This window comes from Microtus oregoni, unplaced genomic scaffold (genome assembly GCF_018167655.1).
Source record: "Microtus oregoni isolate MIOR12 unplaced genomic scaffold, Mior012 000012F_ref0000307, whole genome shotgun sequence".
NCBI classification, from domain to species: Eukaryota; Metazoa; Chordata; class Mammalia; order Rodentia; family Cricetidae; genus Microtus; species Microtus oregoni.
This window is the reverse complement of record NW_024543071.1, coordinates 45,469,282-45,490,691: the sequence shown is the minus strand read 5'-3', so window position 1 is coordinate 45,490,691 and position 21,410 is coordinate 45,469,282. Positions and strand designations below refer to the sequence as shown.

Genomic DNA, 21,410 nt, shown 5'->3' with positions numbered 1-21,410 from the left:
CTTCTCTGTTAACACTGCCTTTAAACATTGTACAAATCATTTCAAAGTAGTATAGCACAACTAATAAAAACCCAGAGACATATATTGGGGTTCAAACTGAAAGATCAGAGAAGTAAAGCAGCCAACCACTAGAGAGATCTTACCTCTACAAAATCTTCAGACTGAAAGAGAGCGAGTTCCTGTCTCATCTCACCTTATATTCCTCTCTAGTGCTGGGATTAAAGGCATGCACCACCACTTCCTGGCCTCTATGGCTAACTAATGTGGCTGCTGCAGGGAATAAAGATGTGTGTCACCACTGTCTGGACTGTATGGCTGACCAGTGTGGCTACTTTGCACTCTGATCTTCAGGCGAACTTTGTTTATGAAAACACAAATGAAATGTCACTATAAAGTATTGCACATCTGCTTCCCTCTACTCATAGAATAAAAATTCCATGAGGCTAGAAACTTGGTATGCTTATATACTTCTTAATAGCACGTTCTAGAATGCAGACTGTGACAAATTAGGTGCTTGACAATTAATAAATGAATAAAAGAAAGAGATGACTAATATTCATCTGGGGTCAGGTCACTGTAAGATCTACAAAAATATAATCTTTTTATATTCGATTTTTTCATTAGACAGAAGATTTACAAATCAATGATAAATGATCAAATTTCATTTCACTCAAGGAATTTAAAATGATATGGAAATAAAAGTATTTTTATTTATGTTCATGTTGGATGTCTCCAGTTCCTTGAAGAAAGGTTAGGGAAAGACAAGATCAGACATTAGAAGTATAGGAATAGGTTGTATACAGCAAATGCCAAGGAGAATAAAGGTCTATATAGACTGATTTCTATTCATGGTTCTTTCCTTGTCCAAGGTTTCAGTGACAGCAGATGCCAGCAGAAAACCCTCACCAGACAAACAGGATCACAAGGCATCGTTGGACTCAATGCTTGGGGGTTTGGAACAGGAACTGCAAGATCTTGGGATTGCCACCGTGCCCAAGGGCCACTGTGCTTCCTGCGAAAAGCCAATTGCTGGGAAGGTAGGGTAATCCAGGATGTTGGTCCAATCAGTCTGTGTCTGTGAGTGTCCAAGAATGGCTTTCTCTTTGTATTCTAAGATATTTTAATTTTTTGTTAACAACTACTAACTGCTTATATTATTCTGGATCCTGAGTTAAGTGATTTATTAGTATTCCTACATTTAATAGTTTAATCAATCTTTTAAGGAGATTTTATTATCATATCTTTTGCAAAAACAAGGAGGTCAAGTGCTCAGAGACATTGCTTGGAAAGATCAAAGTCTAGTAGGAAAGAAGCAAAGGGAATATTTGAGTTCAGGATGGTCTACCTTCTGAGTTTGAATTCCTAATCACTTTTATTCACTGCCATTTCTGAGATGACCTTTCACACTGCTTTCTCTCTTCAGACATTTCTGGACTTACATTTATTTATTGCAATTTCAGCTAAATGAAATTGAGATATGACTCGTTAAACAGAGATACTAACTCTGAACCATTATTACCAAATCCACAGGGCAGGGCTTTCCAATTTGATTCTGGAAGGTTGCGAGGCAAGGTGTGCAGAGACTCAGAGCTGAGAAGTAAATTCTGCTTGGCTTCTTGATTAATCAGCATGGCAGGTCCCTTTTACTATTCTTTAAGCATGGTTGCAGATGTCTTTAATGTAACCTAGGTCTTCCCAGGAGGTGTTGTCTAATGGAATGCAGCATGCAGAGTGCCCTCTAGAGGTGCATTCTGCTGCACTGCTATGCCAGGCTCTGTGATATCCCTAGGTGATCCATGCTCTGGGGCAATCCTGGCACCCAGAGCACTTCATTTGCAATCACTGCAAGGAAGAGATTGGCTCCAGTCCCTTCTTTGAACGGAATGGCTTGGCCTACTGTTCCAAGGACTACCACCATCTGTTCTCGCCACGTTGTGCCTACTGTGCCGCCCCCATCATGGATGTGAGTAACTTGCCAGCCCTGTCAGCTTTCATGTAGTATCTGATTACTCATTAAGAGCAATGGCCATGCTTTACAACTCTGGAGCCTTCTAATACCTCTCCATGTGTGCCGTTTCCAGAAAGTGCTGACAGCAATGAACCAGACATGGCACCCAGAGCACTTCTTCTGCTCTCACTGTGGAGAGGTGTTTGGTGCAGAAGGTAAGTGGGAGGCTATGACTCCAGGCTGAGAGATGGGAAGGCCAGCAGCACTCTTTCTTGGGACTGCTGTCTGCTTAGTTTCTGTTCTCAGCACTGCCACTTAGAAGTCAATTTCATGCCTAGATGTTGTCTCTCTACTTTTCCCTATCATTACTACTTTTGGTTTAAATTGATTTTTTTTTTAAATTAAAGAAGTGGAAATCCATCATTTAAAAACAGATTGTGCCTCTGGAGATGGCTTGGCAGGGGAAGCCCTTGGTGCACATTTATGAAGAAGACCTGAATCTGCTTAAAAGCTAGGGCTGGTAGCACAAGTCTGTGACACCAGTGTGTTCTTTCCAAAGATGTGAGGTTTCTAAGGACAATCCTTATAAACTTGCAGGCCAGCTAGCCTAATGCACACAGTGCAGACAGAAGAGACTGTCTCAAACATGGAAGGAAAGGACTGACACCAGAAGTTGTTGTTCTCTACACATGAATTATGGCACATGTAACAAACATGCAAATGCACATTCATACCCCCTCTCCCACACACAATGTGTCACTGTTACTTACAAGTATGAACCAATTTTTTCCCTTGGAATTAAAATTTGAGTTGCTTTCTTCTAGCTTGGTTTACACTATACTTACCACTAATTTACCTGATAGAACCATAAAATCCTTATCAAAATAGTCAGCTGCATCTGCTCATAAGCCTGCTCCATTTTATTTTATTGATGATTTTGCTCTAACCTGAAATGCTTTCTTCCTGCTAAGAAGCAGTCATTTTAGTTCTTTCCCCCAAATTATCCCTGGAATCTGCTGTTACTACCTTTCTCTTTAGATCCTCTATTTCCTGGACCCCACTTCTCCTTTCTTTGAGTGTGTTTTGATCACTTCCTGCATGTATAATGGGCATGCTGATTACTGTAACTTCCCGCTCTAACCTCCCATCTACATGATTTTACCTCCTTCTTCCTCCTGATAAGTACCCTTTCCACACTTTTTGTTGTTGTTGATTATTATTATTATTATTATTATTATTATTTTTGGTCTGATTGTTGAGACCCACTGTGTTTAACCAGGTGGGAGAGTTTCAATGGTAGAGAAGTTGTCAACTTGTCAGCCGTTCCTAATTTGCCTTTCCCCACTCCCAGCTCAACTTATTTCTTAGGTATGCTAGAGTACCCAGAGTCTCCACTAGATAGTTTCAAATAGTCCCTGTGTTTTGTGACGTGATGGGGCATCAGCCCATCCAATAGCTTTTCAGACTTGAGCCAGTCCTGTCTAAACTTGAGAAGTACTTTGAATTCAGATACTGGGAGAGCTCATGCTGACGACCCCGGGATTGAAAGTGGATATCCCTTCCAGCCTTAGATCTGTCATGTTAGAGAGCTCATGCTGACGACCCCGGCAGTGAAAGTGGATATCCCTTCCAGCCTTAGATCTGTCATGTTAGAGAGCTCATGCTGACGACCCCGGCAGTGAAAGTGGATATCCCTTCCAGCCTTAGATCTGTCATGTTAGAGGCCACTCTTGTACTTTATATTATAAAAACAAACAAACAAAGCAGCAACCACCAGAAAAATCCTTATTAATATTTCATACTGTCATCTTTCTTTTTCTCATTTTCTTTGTGATTCTTTCATAATTTAAATAATTCCTTACATGTTTTTATTCTGTCACTGCCCTTGAGTTGCCTCAACATAGAATTCTATAGGAATTGTATATTAATATACAGTAGGAAATGTTTGCATTCCTAATTCTTAGGACTGTGTTCAGCTTCCATAATTGAGAAGTTTCCATTAAGCCTTTATTTTCATTTTGTATACTACCCAAATTTTTATTGCATTTTTAATTTGCCTGTGAATGTGAGCGTACCATTTTATACATATGGAGGTTAGCAAACAGAGTGAGTCAGTTCTCTCCTTCTGCCTCGTGGGTCCCAATGATTGAACGTAGGCCCTCAGGCTTGGTGGTAAGTTCCTTTACCCACTGAACCGTCTCACCAGCCCTGTTTTGTCTTCTATATGTGACCCATTTTAACAGTTTGCAAGGATTTATTTTCTGAATTGTCCTGACATTTTGTCCCTCTTTTATTGTTCATTTTGGTTTTGGAGCAATGGAGTGCCGTGTAGCTCAGGCTGGTTTGAGGTTTACTGTTTAGGTGTTGGTGTCTCCCAGTCTCTTCTCTACACCTCCCAGGAACACACATGCATGTGAATGCTAGAGGGAAACCTTAGGTATTATTCCTCAGGGCCATAACTACGTGTGTGTGAGTGAGTGAGAAAAGGCCTGAAGCTTGCCGAGTAGGATTGACTCTTTTTGGAGCCCCAAGATACCAACAGTCTCCCCAGTTGTGGATTACAAATGTGTGTCACTATGCCCAGTTTTTATTTATTTGTTTGTTGTTTGCTTGCCTATTTACTTATTTGGTGGGTTCTGTCTGGGGACCTAACACAGTTCCTTGCCTTGTGTTTACAAGGCAAGCACTTCATTGACTGAGCTATCATTGAAGGGATGGAAAGAATTTGAACTCAGGTCTCATTTCCGTAAGTGCCACATCACACTTTTGTTAACATATTCTAAGTACTCTTTGACTGAGATTTAATTCTCCTGTTGCTAAGTCTCCTTACCTCCTCAGTACCAACTTATACTTTACTGGGCAATAGAGTCAGACATGATAGTACTGACATAAGGCACTAGCAAAATTCTTTGTAGTGATTTGCTTGTCCATTGGAGCTTGTTCAAAACACTTAATACATCAAAATGATACATATTTCCTGTATCAGTAGCAATAGAAATATGAAAATTAATTAGACTAAATAAATAGCCATTAAATGAATACTGTCTGATGCAGAATTCTTTGCTCTAAGCTTAACAGCCATCCTCTTCATCTGAGCAGGGGTGGCTATCTACATGAGACCTTCATTGGGCTTATTGACTATAGATATTCCTTCATAGAATAAGGGGCTAACTGGCCAACTGATTGTGATTCTGCTCTAGTGTGGTACATGGTCTCATGTTCTCAAGAGGTGCTAGAGCATACAGCATATTTAACGTTAGTGGAAGAGGAAACTCTGTCTGTGCTGCTGTACTAATGTTGTTATCCATGTTCAGGGAGGCTATCTTGTGGTGTGGCTGCTTTGGGATTACCCATACTCTATAAACACAATGAACTCAATGATTCCCTAAATTGGACGTTTGTGAAATCATACTTTGGCTTATCTTTGATGACCTATAAGGAGAGGGTGAACAGCACTATCTAATGATATTTATGTTGTAGAAATTGCCTGGAAACAGGAAAGGGAATATTTGAAGAACAGCCATAGTTGCATACAAAAGAAAAATGCCCAACCCTTAAGGATAACTAGTTGTTCTTGAGTTGGGCTCATCCTAATCTGATGGTTCACTGGTTCATTATGATATGAAATAAACATGAAATTACACTGAAAACATATATTAATAGAGGCAATGGCAATGGAGCCATTTACTACTTAGAAGTTCCTTTTGGGTTATAGTCATGTTCTTTTTCCGGGCTTTCTCATAAATGGGTCCACTGTCATATGGTCAGTTCATTAATTAGATAGCATCCTGACTTTTATTCCAGGACACAGACATATATAGAGTTTTGATAATAACAGTTAAATTATGGAACCTCCTGGGAAATTAAATTCATCTGCATTTTTCTTCAGTTCAGAGAATCCCTCTTTAAGGCTAAAGTTTTTAAATGCATTGGCCCTTAGCATTTTTCCTAGGGACCTATGTCCTCAGTGCGTCCCATCTTTCTTTTTAATTGTTCATTATCTCGGCCATGCAGGTGCTCTTTGATTTCCCCTGTGGCTAAAAGACGCTGGAGTGAAAACACTCTCCCATGTCTCTGTGGTAACTTTTAATTGTCAGTGTCTTTCATTCATTCTCTTGAGGTAATTGGCCCCTGAGCGAGCCTTCAGGACAGTGCAGAAACTTTTCCAATTTAGGGGGTTACTATGTACAGAAACATTATAGCAATTTTGGTGGATGGATTGCTTTGATTCCCCTCCTGAGACTCACCCAAGTAGAAATGGAGTGTGTTATTTTACTGTCTCACTCTGGAGACCACTGCTCTGCAGATTCCTAAATGGGGTTCATACCTAGGTTAGGTAGTATGTCTTGCAGCTTTCTTAAGAAATACCAACTTATATCACTTGGGGCATGTTAAGAATGCAAAATCTTGCTGGCTTTGTGGGAGCCTAGCCAGTTTGGATGTTCACCTTCCTAGATATGGACAGAAGGGGGAGGACCTTGGACTTACCACAGGGCAGGGAACCCTGACTGCTCTTTGGACTGGAGAGGGAGGGGGAGAGGAGTAGGGGGAGGGGAAGAAGGGTGGGAGGAGGGGGAGAAGGGTGGGAGGAGGGGGAGGGAAATGGGAGGCTGGGAGGAGGCGGAAACTTGTTTTTTTTTTCCTTTTCTCAATAAAAAAAATGTTAAAAAAAAGAATGCAAAATCTTTAGTGCCATAAATAAAAAAATTGGGGTGGGGTGGGGAGAGGAGGGAAGACCTAGCAATCCGCATTTTAACAAATTTTCAGGTGAGTGAGACATGCTGGAGTGAAAAAGAATGCTGTTTTACTCCAAAAGATACCTGTGTGTATTTCTTTCCTTAAGCAGTGATGATGGTGGTGTGGGGTTGACATTCACTTTCCCTGAAACAGACTCTAGAATGGTCAGAATTCTAGAGTCTCAATGGGTCAGAAGAAAAAGAGAAAAGTAAAGTAAGCTTTCTGTGTCTGTGGGGTTCAAAGAATAACACAGGACAGATAGAAAATTGCTAGGTTGGATTCTTAGATCCCTAGGCCTTACGATTTTGACAACTTACCCATTTTTGTTTTAGAGAAAACATAATTGAGTGAAGCAAGCTCCATCCAACAGTGACAAGAACGAAAGATGGAAAGAACAGCCATGGGATTTCGGTCCTACTCTGATATCCTATTACAGTTTTGTGATCTGGCTACTATGATCACAGGACCTTTCTAGAATCTTCCTGGAGTAGACAGCTTGAACAACCCACTAAACACACTTTGTTTCATACCACTAGGCTGGTGAGGCACAGGGTGGCTTCTCATGTGTATACAGTTTTGGTTATGATATTCACACTTAGTTGACCTATCAGTTTCCATGGAAAGGTCAAGTTTTAGATGCATTTAAGTTAGAGGTGGAATGTGAGTTTTCTCTCCTCCACTGACTAGTTAACTATGGATAACTTATCAAGGTTAATTAATATTTAGTGTTATCTTATTTTAAAGTATTTTAAATATTGTGTGTGTGGGGGGTAATGGTAGCAAGACTAATGGTATCTAGATTCTCTCAGAGCTAATTTTTCAGTGAGGGAAGATAACCTATAACAATAATTTAAGATAAAGTAAGTGCGATGAAGATGGATTGATAGAGAAGGGCTGGGTTGATGCCAATGAAAAGGTGACCTTTTGAGCTGAATTACAGTTTTATCAGTGGCAGGAATGAAACTTCAGGCTAAGGGAACACTTGGTATCAAGGTGTTAAGGAGAAATAGCCCCTAGTACTTAGACTGTGATCCAGGTTCAATGCTAAAAGGCACCCGCATTGTCTCCTTTTGAACATGGGGATACTAAAGTTGGGAAAAGTTACAATAATGACCTTATCTCTGCTTCTAATGTAGCTTTAAAGGACTCAAAGGCTGAAACTATGAATCTTTGATTTTATCTTTTCAGGTTTTCATGAGAAGGACAAGAAGCCATATTGCCGAAAAGATTTCTTAGCCATGTTCTCACCTAAGTGTGGTGGCTGCAACCGCCCAGTGTTGGAAAACTATCTTTCAGCAATGAACACTGTCTGGCACCCAGAGTGCTTTGTGTGTGGGGTTTGTATGCTCAATTACCTTCAGTTTTAGGGAAAATTGAATCGTATTCTTCCCCGAGTGGACTAGTTGCTACAAAGTGAGATAGTTTCTAGTCTAAAGTAAGGAATCCATGTTAGTTTTATTTATTTATTTAAAAAGAAATATAGGGCTTTTGCTGGTCTGTTTTGCAATGTGTAAATCTAGCCTTTATTTGTCAAGGACCTGAGATAAATCCTACAACTGGCAGGTAACTGTCAAGAATTTTGAAGATGAACATCTTATTTGGTGGCATTATCTCTTGATGTGCATTTCTTTTGTCTGTGTTCACTCCATCCTCAGGACTGCTTCAGCAGTTTTTCTTCTGGCTCCTTCTTTGAACTGGATGGCCGTCCATTCTGTGAACTCCATTACCATCAACGCCGAGGGACCCTCTGCTATGGCTGCGGGCAGCCCATTACTGGCCGCTGCATCAGTGCCATGGGGCACAAGTTTCATCCTGAGCACTTTGTGTGTGCTTTCTGCTTGACACAGCTGTCAAAAGGCATCTTCCGAGAGCAGAACAACAAGACCTACTGTCAACTCTGCTTCACTAAGCTCTTTCCACAGTAGTTCCCTTTGATCTGCCATTGACTTCATGTTGCCTGAGACCAGGGCAGGGAAGAGCACACTTTGTTTCCCTGACCTTCACTCAGTGGGCTAGTAGAGTACAAAAAATGAGCAAATCAGGGAATTTCTGCATGTTAGTAGGCCTATAATCTTATTTTTGAAGACATTTCTTATTATGTATTTGCATTTAGATCTAGATCATGCTCTCAAGGCCCTCTGAAGGTATATTTCTTATGTGCACAGTTTATTCCACCTCTGGTTTCCTGTTTCTCACCTTTTACCTCTACTGATGCCCCTCTCAGACCTTCAGCTGTGGGCCCCAGAGTCTGGCTTTTTCTTTTCTCTCAGGAGTCATGATTCTACTCTTAAGCCCTTATAGTGCCTTCCCTCAATGTTTGCTATTTTAAGAGGAAGTGTATTTTAACTGACATCTGTGTGAATAAAGCAGCTTGTGGTTTTGGTGACTCACTGGCATATTCATGTGATAGACAAATGTTTTGCTTCCTATATTATAGAACACCAGGTCCTATTTGCAGCTAAATTTGTACCCCCATTCTTCTTTTCTTGCATATAGCAGTGTAAACCCTTTTTTAATCAGAAAAAGCTAAAAGATGAGACCTGTTGTTTCTAACTCTTCTCTTTAGTTTGGGCCTTTACCCATTTTACTTTTCAGACTGAAATCTTTGAATAATTTCAAGGTAACAAGTCTTTTAGAATCTGTCTTCACTTTTTTTTATCTAAAAAGATCTGGTTTCCCATTAAATACCTTAAAAATGCATTTCAAAAATGAAACATGAAGGATGTGTTGAGGAGTTCCCACCTGGCCCACTATTCTGTGAAATATTGAGTTCTCCAGGCTGATGCTTGGACAGACACAGTTGCTTTGCCTTATAAGATTTGGTCACATGTTCTTCTCATGGTATGTGATGCCTGTTCAATGTGTGTTCCTGTGTTTATTACTTATATGGGGAGGAAAAGTTTATTTTCTAGCTCTTATAAACAAAACTACAGTGAGTCATCCTAACTAGACTAGCATAGGTCACATTTCTATTAGTGACAACGAATTTATCCAAATTGTTGGGGGAATGGATTGTGCAGTTTGGCATGAGAGAAGCTGGAATCATTCACAGAATAGAGGCCAGGTGGATTAAGAGTTATAAAGCACACAAACTTTATGACGGTTGTGGGAACACTCAAAAACCTGGGTGCGATGGCTTAGTCTCAAACTTATATTTTCAAAGTGAACATTTCCTTTCAGATGCCAATGGATCCGAGTCTCAGATGGTTCTCCTCATGGTGAGCACTCTCACTTCTAAATGACTGAAGAGGAATCTATCTACCACATAATTTCCTCAAAAAGGATTCCTACCTGAAATATGATCTAATCTCTTAATCTCTTCATTATCCTACTGTTAAATTGATTTATTAGAAATTTTTTCTCACTTCATTAAATACACATTCTAGAAAAACAAAACAAAACGAAAAACAAAAACAAAAAAAACCACAAAGTGAACACTTTAAAAATCTTAGTTTCATAGAATTTCAAAGCAAGCAAGTACGTGTTTATTCCTTAATGGTTCGGAAACAAAGGAAAGTGAAGTATAATGGTGTCACGAGAAGTACATGGCAGAGGTACTGATTGCTTATATGCAGTAAGAAGCATCACAGGCTGGGAAGAGGCTCATTGCTTGCTCCTCAAGCATGAGGACCTGAGTTATTTTCTGGAATCCACATAAAGAGCCAGGTGTGCCGATGCACACTGGTAATCCCAGTGTTGGGAAATGGCAGAGATCAGTAGATTTCTGGGGTTCTAAAGGTAGTTAGTGTAACTCAAATGGTGAGAGACCATCTTGAAAAATAATACATAAGCACATAATACAACCTGTACATATACATACCCTGCCCCCCTGCGCCCCCCCCATACGCAATGTCCACACAAAAGAAACTCCAAGGAGAAAACAAGACATTCCAGGATAAGAACAAATTTAAACAATACGTAGCCACAAATCCAGCCCTACAGAAAGTAATAGAAGGAAAATCACAACCCAAGGAATCCAACACTGCCAACACTGCCTACAATAACCCAGGCATCTAATGACCCTTCACGAGCACATCTCAAAGAAGGGAGACACACAATCTCTACTACCAAAAGCAATAAGAATAACCGGAGTAAACAACCACTGGTCATTAATATCACTTAATATTAATGGGCTCAATTCACCTATAAAAAGGCACAGGCTAAAAGATTGGATACGAAAACAGGATCCAACATTCTGCTGTTTGCAAGAAACACATCTCAACCACAAAGACAGGCACCTACTCAGAGTAAAGGGTTGGGAAAAGGTGTTTCAAGCAAATGGTCCTAAGAAAAAAGCAGGTGTGGCCATACTAATTTCTAACAAAACTGACTTCAAACTAAAATCAATCAGAAGAGACCGAGATGGTCACTTTATACTCATAACAGGAACAATTCATCAGGAGGACGTCTCAATCCTGAATATATACGCCCCCAATATAAAAGCACCTACTTATGTAAAAGAAATATTACTAGAACTCAAGGCAGACATCAAACCACACACACTAGTAGTAGGAGACTTCAACACACCTCTCTCTCCAAGGGACAGGTCAATCAGACAGAAACCTAATAGAGAATTAAGAGAATTATTGGAGGTAATGAAGCAAATGGACTTAACAGACATCTATAGAACATTCCACCCAAATAGGAAAGAATATACCTTCTTCTCTGCAGCTCATGGAACCTTCTCAAAAATTGACCACATACTCGGAAACAAAGGAAACCTCCACAGATACAAAAAAATATCAGTGTCCACCTGTGTCTTATCAGATCATCACGGATTAAAGTTAGAAGGCAACAACCACGCTGCCCCCAAAAAACCGACAAACTCATGGAAACTGAACAGTCAACTACTGAACCACACCTGGGTCAAGGAAGAAATCAAGAAAGAAATTAAAGTCTTCCTTGAATTTAATGAAAATAAACAGACAACATACTCAAACCTATGGGACACAATGAAAGCAGTGCTAAGAGGAAAGTTCATAGCACTAAGTGCCCACTTAAAGAAAACGGAGAATGCATACATTGGGGACTTAAAAACACACCTGAAAGCTCTAGAAAAAAAAGAAGCAGATGCGCCCAGGAGAAGTAGAAGACTGGAAATAATAAAACTGAGGGCTGAAATCAACAAAATAGAAACACAGAAAACAGTCCAAAGAATCAATGAAACAAAAAGCTGGTTCTTGGAGAAAATCAACAAGATCGACAAACCCCTATCCAAACTAATTAAACGACAGAGAGAGAACACGCAAATAAATAAGATCAGAAATGAAAAGGGGGACATAACCACAGACACAGAGGAAATTCAGAGAATCATTAGATCTTACTACAAAAGCCTGTATGCCACAAAACCGGAAAATAGAAAAGAAATGGACATTTTTTAAAATAAGTATCATATACCAAAGCTAAATCAAGACCAGGTGAATGATCTAAATAGACCGGTCTCTCGCGAAGAATTAGAAATGGTTATCAAAAATCTCCCTTCGAAAAAAAGCCCAGGACCAGATGGTTTCAATGCAGAATTCTACCAGAACTTCCAAGAAGAACTAATACCTATACTCCTTAATGTATTTCACAATATAGAATCAGAAGAGTCATTGCCAAATTCCTTTTATGAAGCTACAGTTACCCTGATACCAAAACCACACAAAGACCCAACCAAGAAAGAGAATTACAGACCGATCTCACTCATGAACATCGACGCAAAAATTTTCAATAAAATACTGGCAAACCGAATCCAAGAACACATAAGAAAAATTATCCATTATGATCAAGTAGGCTTCATCCCAGAGATGCAGGGCTGGTTCAACATACGCAAATCTATCAATGTAATCCACCATATAAATAAAATGAAAGAAAAAAACCACATGATCATTTCACTAGATGCTGAAAAAGCATTCGACAAAATTCAACACCCCTTTATGATAAAGGTCTTGGAGAGAATAGGGATACAAGGGTCCTACCTAAATATAATAAAAGCTATTTACAACAAGCCAACAGCTAACATTAAATTAAACGGAGAAAAACTCAAAGCCATCCCACTAAAATCAGGAACACGACAAGGATGTCCACTCTCTCCATACCTCTTCAATATAGTGCTTGAAATTCTAGCAATAGCAATAAGACAACATAAGGAGATCAAGGGGATTCGTATTGGAAAGGAAGAAGTTAAGCTTTCGTTATTTGCAGATGATATGATAGTGTACATAAGTGACCCCAAAAATTCTACCAAAGAACTCCTACAGCTGATAAACAGCTTTAGTAATGTGGCAGGATACAAGATCAACTCCAAAAAATCAGTTGCCTTCCTATACACTAAGGATAAGGAAACAGAGAGGGAAATCAGAGAAGCATCACCTTTCACGATAGCCACAAATAGCATAAAATACCTTGGGGTAACCCTGACCAAGGAAGTGAAAGATCTACTTGACAAGAACTATAAGTCTTTGAAGAAAGAAATTGAAGAAGACACCAGAAAATGGAAAGACCTCCCTTGCTCTTGGATTGGGAGGACCAACATAGTAAAAATGGCAATTCTACCAAAAGCAATCTATAGATTCAATGCAATCCCCATCAAAATTCTTCACAGATCTGGAGAAGACAATAATCAACTTTATATGGAAAAACAAAAAACCCAGGATAGCCAAAACAATCTTATACAATAAAGGATTGTCTGGAGGCATTACCATCCCTGACTTCAAACTCTATTACAGAGCTACAGTATTGAAAACAGCTTGGTATTGGCATAAAAACAGAGAAGTCGACCAATGGAATCGAATAGAAGACCCTGACATTAACCCACAAACCTATGAACACCTGATCTTCGATAAAGGAGCTAAAAGTATACAATGGAAAAAAGAGAGCATCTTCAACAAATGGTGCTGGCAAAACTGGATTCAATCTGTAGAAGAATGAAAATAGATCCATATCTATCACCATGCACAAAACTCAAATCCAAATGGATTAAAGACCTCAATATCAGTCCGAACACACTGAACCTGATAGAAGAGAAAGTGGGAAGTACTCTACAGCACATGGGCACAGGAGACCACTTCCTATGTATAACCCCAGCAGCACAGACACTAAGGGCATCATTGAATAAATGGGACTTCCTGAGGCTGAGAAGCTTCTGTAAAGCAAAGGACACTGTCACTAAGACAAAAAGACAACCCACTGACTGGGAGAAGATCTTCACCAACCCTGCAACTGACAAAGGTTTGATCTCCAAAATATATAAAGAACTCAAGAAACTAGACCGTAAAAGGCTAATCAACCCAATTATAAAATGGGGCACTGATCTGAACAGAGAATTCTCAACAGAAGAACTTCAAATGGCCAAAAGACACTTAAGGTCATGCTCAACTTCCTTAGCGATCAGGGAAATGCAAATCAAGACAACTTTAAGATACCACCTTACACCTGTCAGAATGGCTAAAATCAAAAACACCAATGATAGCCTTTGCTGGAGAGGCTGTGGAGGAACGGGTACCCTCATCCATTGCTGGTGGGAATGCAATCTTGTGCAACCACTGTGGAAGTCAGTGTTTCGGTTTCTCAGGAAATTCGGGATCAACCTACCCCTGGACCCAGCAATACCACTCTTGGGAATATACCCAAGAGAGGCCCTATCATACAACAAAAGTATATGCTCAACTATGTTCATGGCAGCATTGTTTGTAATAGCCAGAACCTGGAAACAATCTAGATGCCCTTCAACGGAAGAATGGATGAAGAAAGTATGGAATATATACATATTAGAGTATTACTCAGCAGTAAAAAACAAGGACTTCTTGAATTTTGCATACAAATGGATGGAAATAGAAAACACTATCCTGAGTGAGGTAAGCCAGACCCAAAAAGAGGAACATGGGATGTACTCACTCATATTTGGTTTCTAGCCATAAATAAAGGACATTGAGCCTATAATTCATGTTCCTAGAGAAGCTAAATAAGGTGAATCCAAAGACAAACACATAGGCATCCTCAGGAATATTAACCTTCATCAGGCGATGAAAGGAGACAGAGACAGAGACCCACACGGGAGCACCGGACAGAAATCTCAAGGTCCAAATCAGGAGCAGAAGGAGACGGAGCACGAGCAAGGAACTCAGGACCACGAGGGGTGCACCCACACACTAAGACAATGGGGATGTTCTATTGGGATCTCACCAAGGCCAGCTGGCCTAGGTCTGAAAAAGCATGGGATAAATCCGGACTAGCTGAACATAGCGGACAATGAGGAATACTGAGAATTCAAGAACAATTGCAGTGGGTTTTTGATCCTACTGCACGTACTGGCTTTGTGGGAGCCTAGGCAGTTTGAATGCTCACCTTACGAGACCTGGATAGAGGTGGGAAGTCCTTGGGCTTCCCACAGGTCAGGGAACCCTGATTGCTCTTCGAGCAGATGGGGGGGGGACTTGATCGGGGGAGGGGGAGGGAAATGGGAAGCGGTTGTGGGGACGAGGCAGAAATCCTTAATAAATAAATAAATTTAAAAAAAAAAAGAAAAAAAAAAAGAAACTCCAAGGACAGATTTGGTTTAGGAATGTGAAAACAAAAACTAAACTTCTAGCTTAAATAAAGATGAATTGCATAGCATGCTCAGTGTTCCAGGTTTGATACCCACAACTACAAAAACAAAACAAACACATATTTAAAGATGAGGAGTGATTTCTTTTTTCTTTTTTGTTTTTTCAAGACAGGGTTTTGCTGTAGCTCTGGAGCCTGTCCTGGAACTAGCTCTAGATCAGGCTGGCCGTGAGCTTCCTGAGTGCTGGAATTAAAGGCATGTACCACCACTGCCCAGTGAGAAGTGGCTTCTTTTTTTTTCAAATTTGTGTTGCTAGATTTTATTTTTATTTCTTTTTTAAATTGATTTTTATTGAGCTCTACATTTTTCTCTGCTCTCCTCCCTGCCCTTCAACCCTCTCCTAAGGTCACCATGCTCCCAATTTACTCAGGAGTGACTTCTTTTGAAGATAAGTTACAAGCCAGTCTTCAGGAAGGCCAAAAGCAAGACTCACTAAAATACAAGACTGGAAAAGCTTCTGTCTGTTCCCAAGACACAGAAAGTTTGTACTAGATAGAAATCTATTGAGAGCCACAGGACTGATTTTGGACGAGAGGCAGGGCTTCAGTTGTACGTTCCACACAACCTAGAATATTTCTGGTAGGCAGCAGGGACTCAAACTAATAAATTTTGGATGAGAGGCAGGGCTTCAGTTGTGCATTCCACACAACTTAGATTGTTTCTGGTAGGCAGCAAGGACTCAAACCTATTCTGTTAGAAATGAGATAGTTTGTGTGGGAGCTTTCCTGCCCCAGATAGGATAACCATACAGTACCTAAATAATATCATGTGGGAAGATAGCCCCTGCATTCAGGATTCTGAAAAATTGCATAGATTTTCTTGATGAAGTAAGTCCATCTTCCCTTTCTATGTTAACACCAAATCTTTAACAAGTGATGTATTAAAGATTTAATATTTTTGCTTGGGATAATTGCCCAATTTCAGTTAGAGCTATTTCAGATCACAGGTGCTGGACAAATATTATCAGCAATGTACAGACCAAAACTCAAAGAGGGGAATTTGACTGTAGACTGTAATGTATTTGTACTTTGAGGTGTTGTGGCGAGTAAGAGAATTGAGGATAGGGATGAAAAATCAAGTAGAATCATGATTTATTTTTGCTTGTGTTTTAGCTTTCCTTGACCCAAATCTTCAGTTTAGTTTGTTAATAAGGAATCACATCCTCCACTTTAGGTACATGTAGTTTAGGGATGATTGAATCCATCTTCTGCTTGTGGAGTGGACCAGTCGCAAGTCTGACCAGAAAAGGTACTGCATTAGTAATTTTTGTTTTTGCTGTCTGTGATCAAATACTTGACAAGAACAACTTAGAGGGAAGCAGGGCCTATTTTTGGCTCATGATTTGGCTCATTTTAATGGTGAAGACATAGCAGCAGGAGGATGAAGCTGCTTGTTCATATCTGGGTAGATCAGGTAGCAGAGAAAGAGGAATGCATGTTCTCAGCCAGTGTTCTCCATTTCCTTTTTCCTTCTTTCCTAGACTCTAGCCTAAAGAATAGCGAGGCCTACATTTAGTGTGGGCCACCCCATTAGTTAATTCCCTCTGTCAAAGCCTTCAAAAGAAACCCTTGGTGTTTCCTAATTCCATCAGGTTGACAATATAAATTAATTACTGTTCCCCTCTACTGAGAATTTGCTCCAGGATAGACATGTGACGCCACAGTGACCTCCTGGCTTGAGAAAGAAGAGTTCCCACCTGTTTGACGTGCTAGTTGTGAAAATAATACAACCTCTTAATCTCACTCCTCCCGCTCTTCAACTGGGCTTTGGGAGCTCAGCCCAGTACGGGTCTCTGCCTCTGTTTCCATCAGTTTCTGAATGAAGGTTCTATGGTGATATTCAAGAGATTCATCAATTTGACTACAGGGAAAGGCCAGTTTGGGTACCCTCTCCTCTATTGCTTAGCCTCTTAGCTGGGGTCATCCTTGTGGATTCCTGGGAATTTTTCTAGTGCCAGGCTTCTTTCTAGCCTCATAATGGCTTCCTCAATCAAAATATCTCTTTCTTTTTTCTCATCTCTGTCCTTACTCAATCTCAACTATCCAGTTCCCTCAAGTTTTCCTCCCCACTTCCCGTCTCCCCCCCTTTTCTTTCCACCCTCCATTCCCCCTCCCCCTCCCCACGCTCCAAATTTTGTCAGGCGATCTTGACTATTTCCCCTTTCAAGATTGATCTATATATGTTTTTCTTAGGGTTCACCTTGTTACTTAGCTTCTCTAGGATCATGTACTATAAGGGTTAATATCATTTGCTTTATAGCTAGTATCCACTTATTAGTAGTGCAACCTCATAACTGCTGAAAAATATCTTTATTATTTAAGCAAAGCCTGGATGTGGCTGACAATTGGGGTAGACTGAGGGGCCAATGATAATGGCACTGGGATTTGTCTCTACTGCATGTACTGGCTTTTTGGGATCCTATTCTATTTGGATGCATACTTTCCTAAGCCTGGAAGTAGTGGGAAGGACCTTACTTTCTTAAGTCTGGATGCATGGGGAAGGGCCTTGGACTTCCCACAGGGCAGGGTACTTTGCCCTTTCTTAGGACTGGAGGGGGTGAGCAGGGAAGGTGTGGGGGGAGTGGGAGGGAAGTGGGAGGAGGGGAGGAAGTGGAAACTTTGACTTGTATTATTTATAAAGTAATAATAAAAAATGAATACTGTGGAACAAATGTCTTTGTGGTATGAGTGTGCATCTTTTGGGCATACCCAGGAGAGCTATTGCTGGTTCTTAAGGTGATTAATTCCCAGTTCTCTGAGAAACTTCCATACTATTTTCCAAAGTGGCTGTACAAGCTTGCACTCCCACCAGCAAAGGAGGAGTGTTCCCCTTACAGCATAGGCTAGGCTGTCATCAGTGTTTTTGTTCTTAGTCATTCTGACAGGTGTAAGATGGTATCACAGAGTCATTTTGATTTGCATTTTTCTGATGGTTAAGTATATTGAGCAATTCCATAAGTGTCTTTTGGCCACTTGAGATTCTTCTGTTGAGAATTCTCTGTTTAGATCTGCACCCCATTTTAAAATTAGATTATTTGGTATTTTTATGTCAAGTTTCTTGAGTTCTTTATATATTTTGGAGATCAGTCCTCTGTATGATGTAGTGTTGGTGAAAATACTTTCTGATTCTATAGGCTGCTATTTTGTCTTATTGACTGTATCCTTTGGCTTACAGAAGCTTCTCAGTTTCAGTAGGTCCCATTTATTAATTGTTGCTCTCAGTGTCTGTGCTACTGGTTCTGTATTTATAAAGTAGCCTCCTATGGCCCTGCATTCTAGGCTATCTCCTACTTTCTTTTCTATCAGGTTCAGTGAAGCTTGATTTATGCTGAGGTATTTGATCCACTTGTACTTGAGTTTTGTATGTGGGGATAGATATTGCATTCTTCTACATGTTGACATCTAGCTATGCCAGCACCATTTGTTGAAGATGCTTTCTTTTTTCCATTGTATAATTTTAGCTTCTTTGTCAAAAATCATGTGTTCATAGGTATGTGGATTAATATTAGGGTCTTTAATTTGATTCTGTTGGTCTACCTATCAGTTTCTATTCCAATACCAAGCTGTTTTCATTACTATAGCTCTATAGAAGAGCTTGAAGTTAGGGATCGTGATGCCTCTGGAAATTCCTTTCCTGTAAAAGATTCTTTTGACTACCATGGGTTTTTTTTTTTTTATGTAGGAGGATCTTCTGTCTTTACGTTACTTTCATTGGTCAAATAAAGAAACTGCCTTGGCCTTTTGATAGGCCAGCCCTTATATGGGTGGAGTAGACAGAACAGAATGCTGGGAGAAAGAAAGCAGAGTCAGGCAGATGCCATGATGCTCCGGCCTGAGAAGGATGTAGGTTAGAATCTTCCCGGTAAGCCACAACCCTGTGGTGATACACAGATGACTAGATATGGGTTAAAGGAAGTTATAAGAGTTCGCCAGTAAGAGGCTAGAGCTAATGGGCCAGGCAGTGTTTAAATGAATACAATTTGTGTGTTGTTATTTTGGGTGTAAAGCTAGCCATGCGGGAGCCAGGCATGATGAAAAGCAGGCCTGCTCATCTCATTACTACAGTTTTTTGTTTCTCCATATGAAGTTGAGTATTGTTCTTTTGAGGTTTGTGAAGAATTATGTTGGTATTCTGATGGGAATTGCATTGAATCTGTATACTGCTGTTGATAAGATTACCATTTTTATTATGATGATCCTACCTATCTAAGAACATGGGAGATCTTTTTATTTTCTGAAATCTTCTTCAATTTCTTTCTTCAAAGACTTAAAGTTCTTGCCAACAACCCATAATAAAACAGGCTTGCATGAACCTTCAAGACACTAGGAGATAGTTATTATTTGAACCAGTTTATTGGCACCAGGACCAAAACTACTATCTCTGGGTCCTAGTGATTAATGGGCTTTAAGAAGAGACTTGTATGATTTAGGCAACCAGTTAAGTTTATATGATTTGACCATGAAAAATTAACTCTCTAGATCTTTAGATTCTTGGTCCTTTTTGTAGTATCAAAGGTCTCTTTCTCTATGAAATTGCTGGTTATTGCTAACAGCAAGAAGATAAGATATTATGTTTCTGCATCTTGGGAAATGGCTCATCACATGAAAAACTTGAAATGACCTCAAGGTTGCTACATTAGTTCAAAGATGGATAGAGAGTATTTGTATCTGGTCTTGAACAATTCTGAAATCTCAGTTTTCTCTAACTTTGACAACCTTTTCTAATGTTGTGTGAATGTGAAATGAAATCACACAAGGGCTAGAATGTAGTAGATATCCTGTATGTATGAATTCAGGAAATTAATATTAGTGAAGCAGTATACTGAGCTTCTTGTCCTCTCTGTGCTTGAGCTTCTTTATAATTAAGTTTATTAGAAAACAATTTTCTGAAAATAGTTTTGCTCACAGTCCTGTTTGTACTTGAACTTGTGCAATCTATTTTATGAAAAATAGAGTTTTTCAAAGTCTGTTTTTGCTTATTTGAGAATTTCTCTCTATTGAGATTTAGGTAAACAGTAAGCTCCCAACACAGGAAATCTATGGGCTAAGCAAAAGTGTGTATATTCAAAGATTTCTTTCATGATATTTTGATAAATTTTTCCTGTTAATAACCTTAGCTTACAACCAGAAGGAATTGGCTCTCCCTTGTCTCCTGAGGGATCTTTTAGGAACTTTCATATTATAGAGTTGTCCTAGTCCCCACAGGAAAGTGTTGTTTTGATTGTATGTTTTCCTATCACTGAGCTCTGGATTGGGGTTGATTCCTTGGGGATGTTCCCTTCAGAGGATCCCGGATATACATACGTACCAATCTCTTGGAGATCTCAGTATCTTACTCAGTTTGGTGTGGCTCTCAAGGCCTCATCCAAAGTGTAGCAGCATCTACACAGTTTCAGGAATTCTCCTATGCTTTGAAAGTGAAGGACCTCAGAGACCAAACAGTTCTTTCTATTTTTCAGGCTTCAAAAAGTCCAGTGGTTGAAGCCAGTTTTCAAGTAAGATCTCAGAAGTTCCAAAATCATAGGTATGTTTTCCCTGACTTTTGATTTGTTTAAATTAAAGTAACATTCTTTATTTTATGGATAGAAATAAAGAGGTGGTCTTGGAGGATAGGAGTCATATATATAGATACAAAAGACCCAGATTCTATTTCCCAGGCTCTTCTCTGTTTTACAAGATTAGATACAGAAGTTTCCAAAAGCTACATTTCAGCCGCCTCTGCTTAGAAAACAACTGCTGACATAGTTGTTACTAGATGGGATGTTGCCACCAAATTGTGCTCATAAGACCTAAGAAACAAGTTCAAATGCTTAACCTACATTTTAATAAAGTCATAGATAATTAATTTATATTTAACACTGTGACTGAGCACACAGTAGCTGAATTTACCCTCATTTTATTTTGACTTGTCTCTAGGCTGAGACACTTGGGTCACTTTACCAGCCTGAGCCACATAGCAAGTGCTTATCTCAAAAAAGGACCCAATCTTAAGTTAGATGTAAGGCTGCAATTTATTCGTTTGGTTAACTAGCATTTAAGTACACTCTATGGCTGCCAGAAATCTAGGCAACAAGTAAATCATACAACAAATGACAAACAAAATAGTCTCTCTTACTTCCTTCATAAAATTTCATCA

General features: G+C 39.7%; 1 protein-coding gene across 2 annotated transcripts in view; it reads left to right on the top strand.

Moving 5' to 3' along the window:
- Window positions 1–9,081, top strand: part of Lpxn (leupaxin) — a 29,975-nt gene extending 20,894 nt beyond the window's left edge. For both annotated transcript variants that reach the window (XM_041661593.1, XM_041661592.1), the window contains 5 exons: window positions 870–1,037; window positions 1,790–1,963; window positions 2,082–2,163; window positions 7,874–8,022; window positions 8,341–9,081. In XM_041661593.1, coding sequence (XP_041517527.1) covers window positions 870–1,037; window positions 1,790–1,963; window positions 2,082–2,163; window positions 7,874–8,022; window positions 8,341–8,610 — 843 coding nt within the window. In that variant the 3' untranslated portion in view covers window positions 8,611–9,081. The remainder of the gene's footprint in view (window positions 1–869; window positions 1,038–1,789; window positions 1,964–2,081; window positions 2,164–7,873; window positions 8,023–8,340) is intronic.
- Window positions 9,082–21,410: the final 12,329 nt, after the last annotated feature.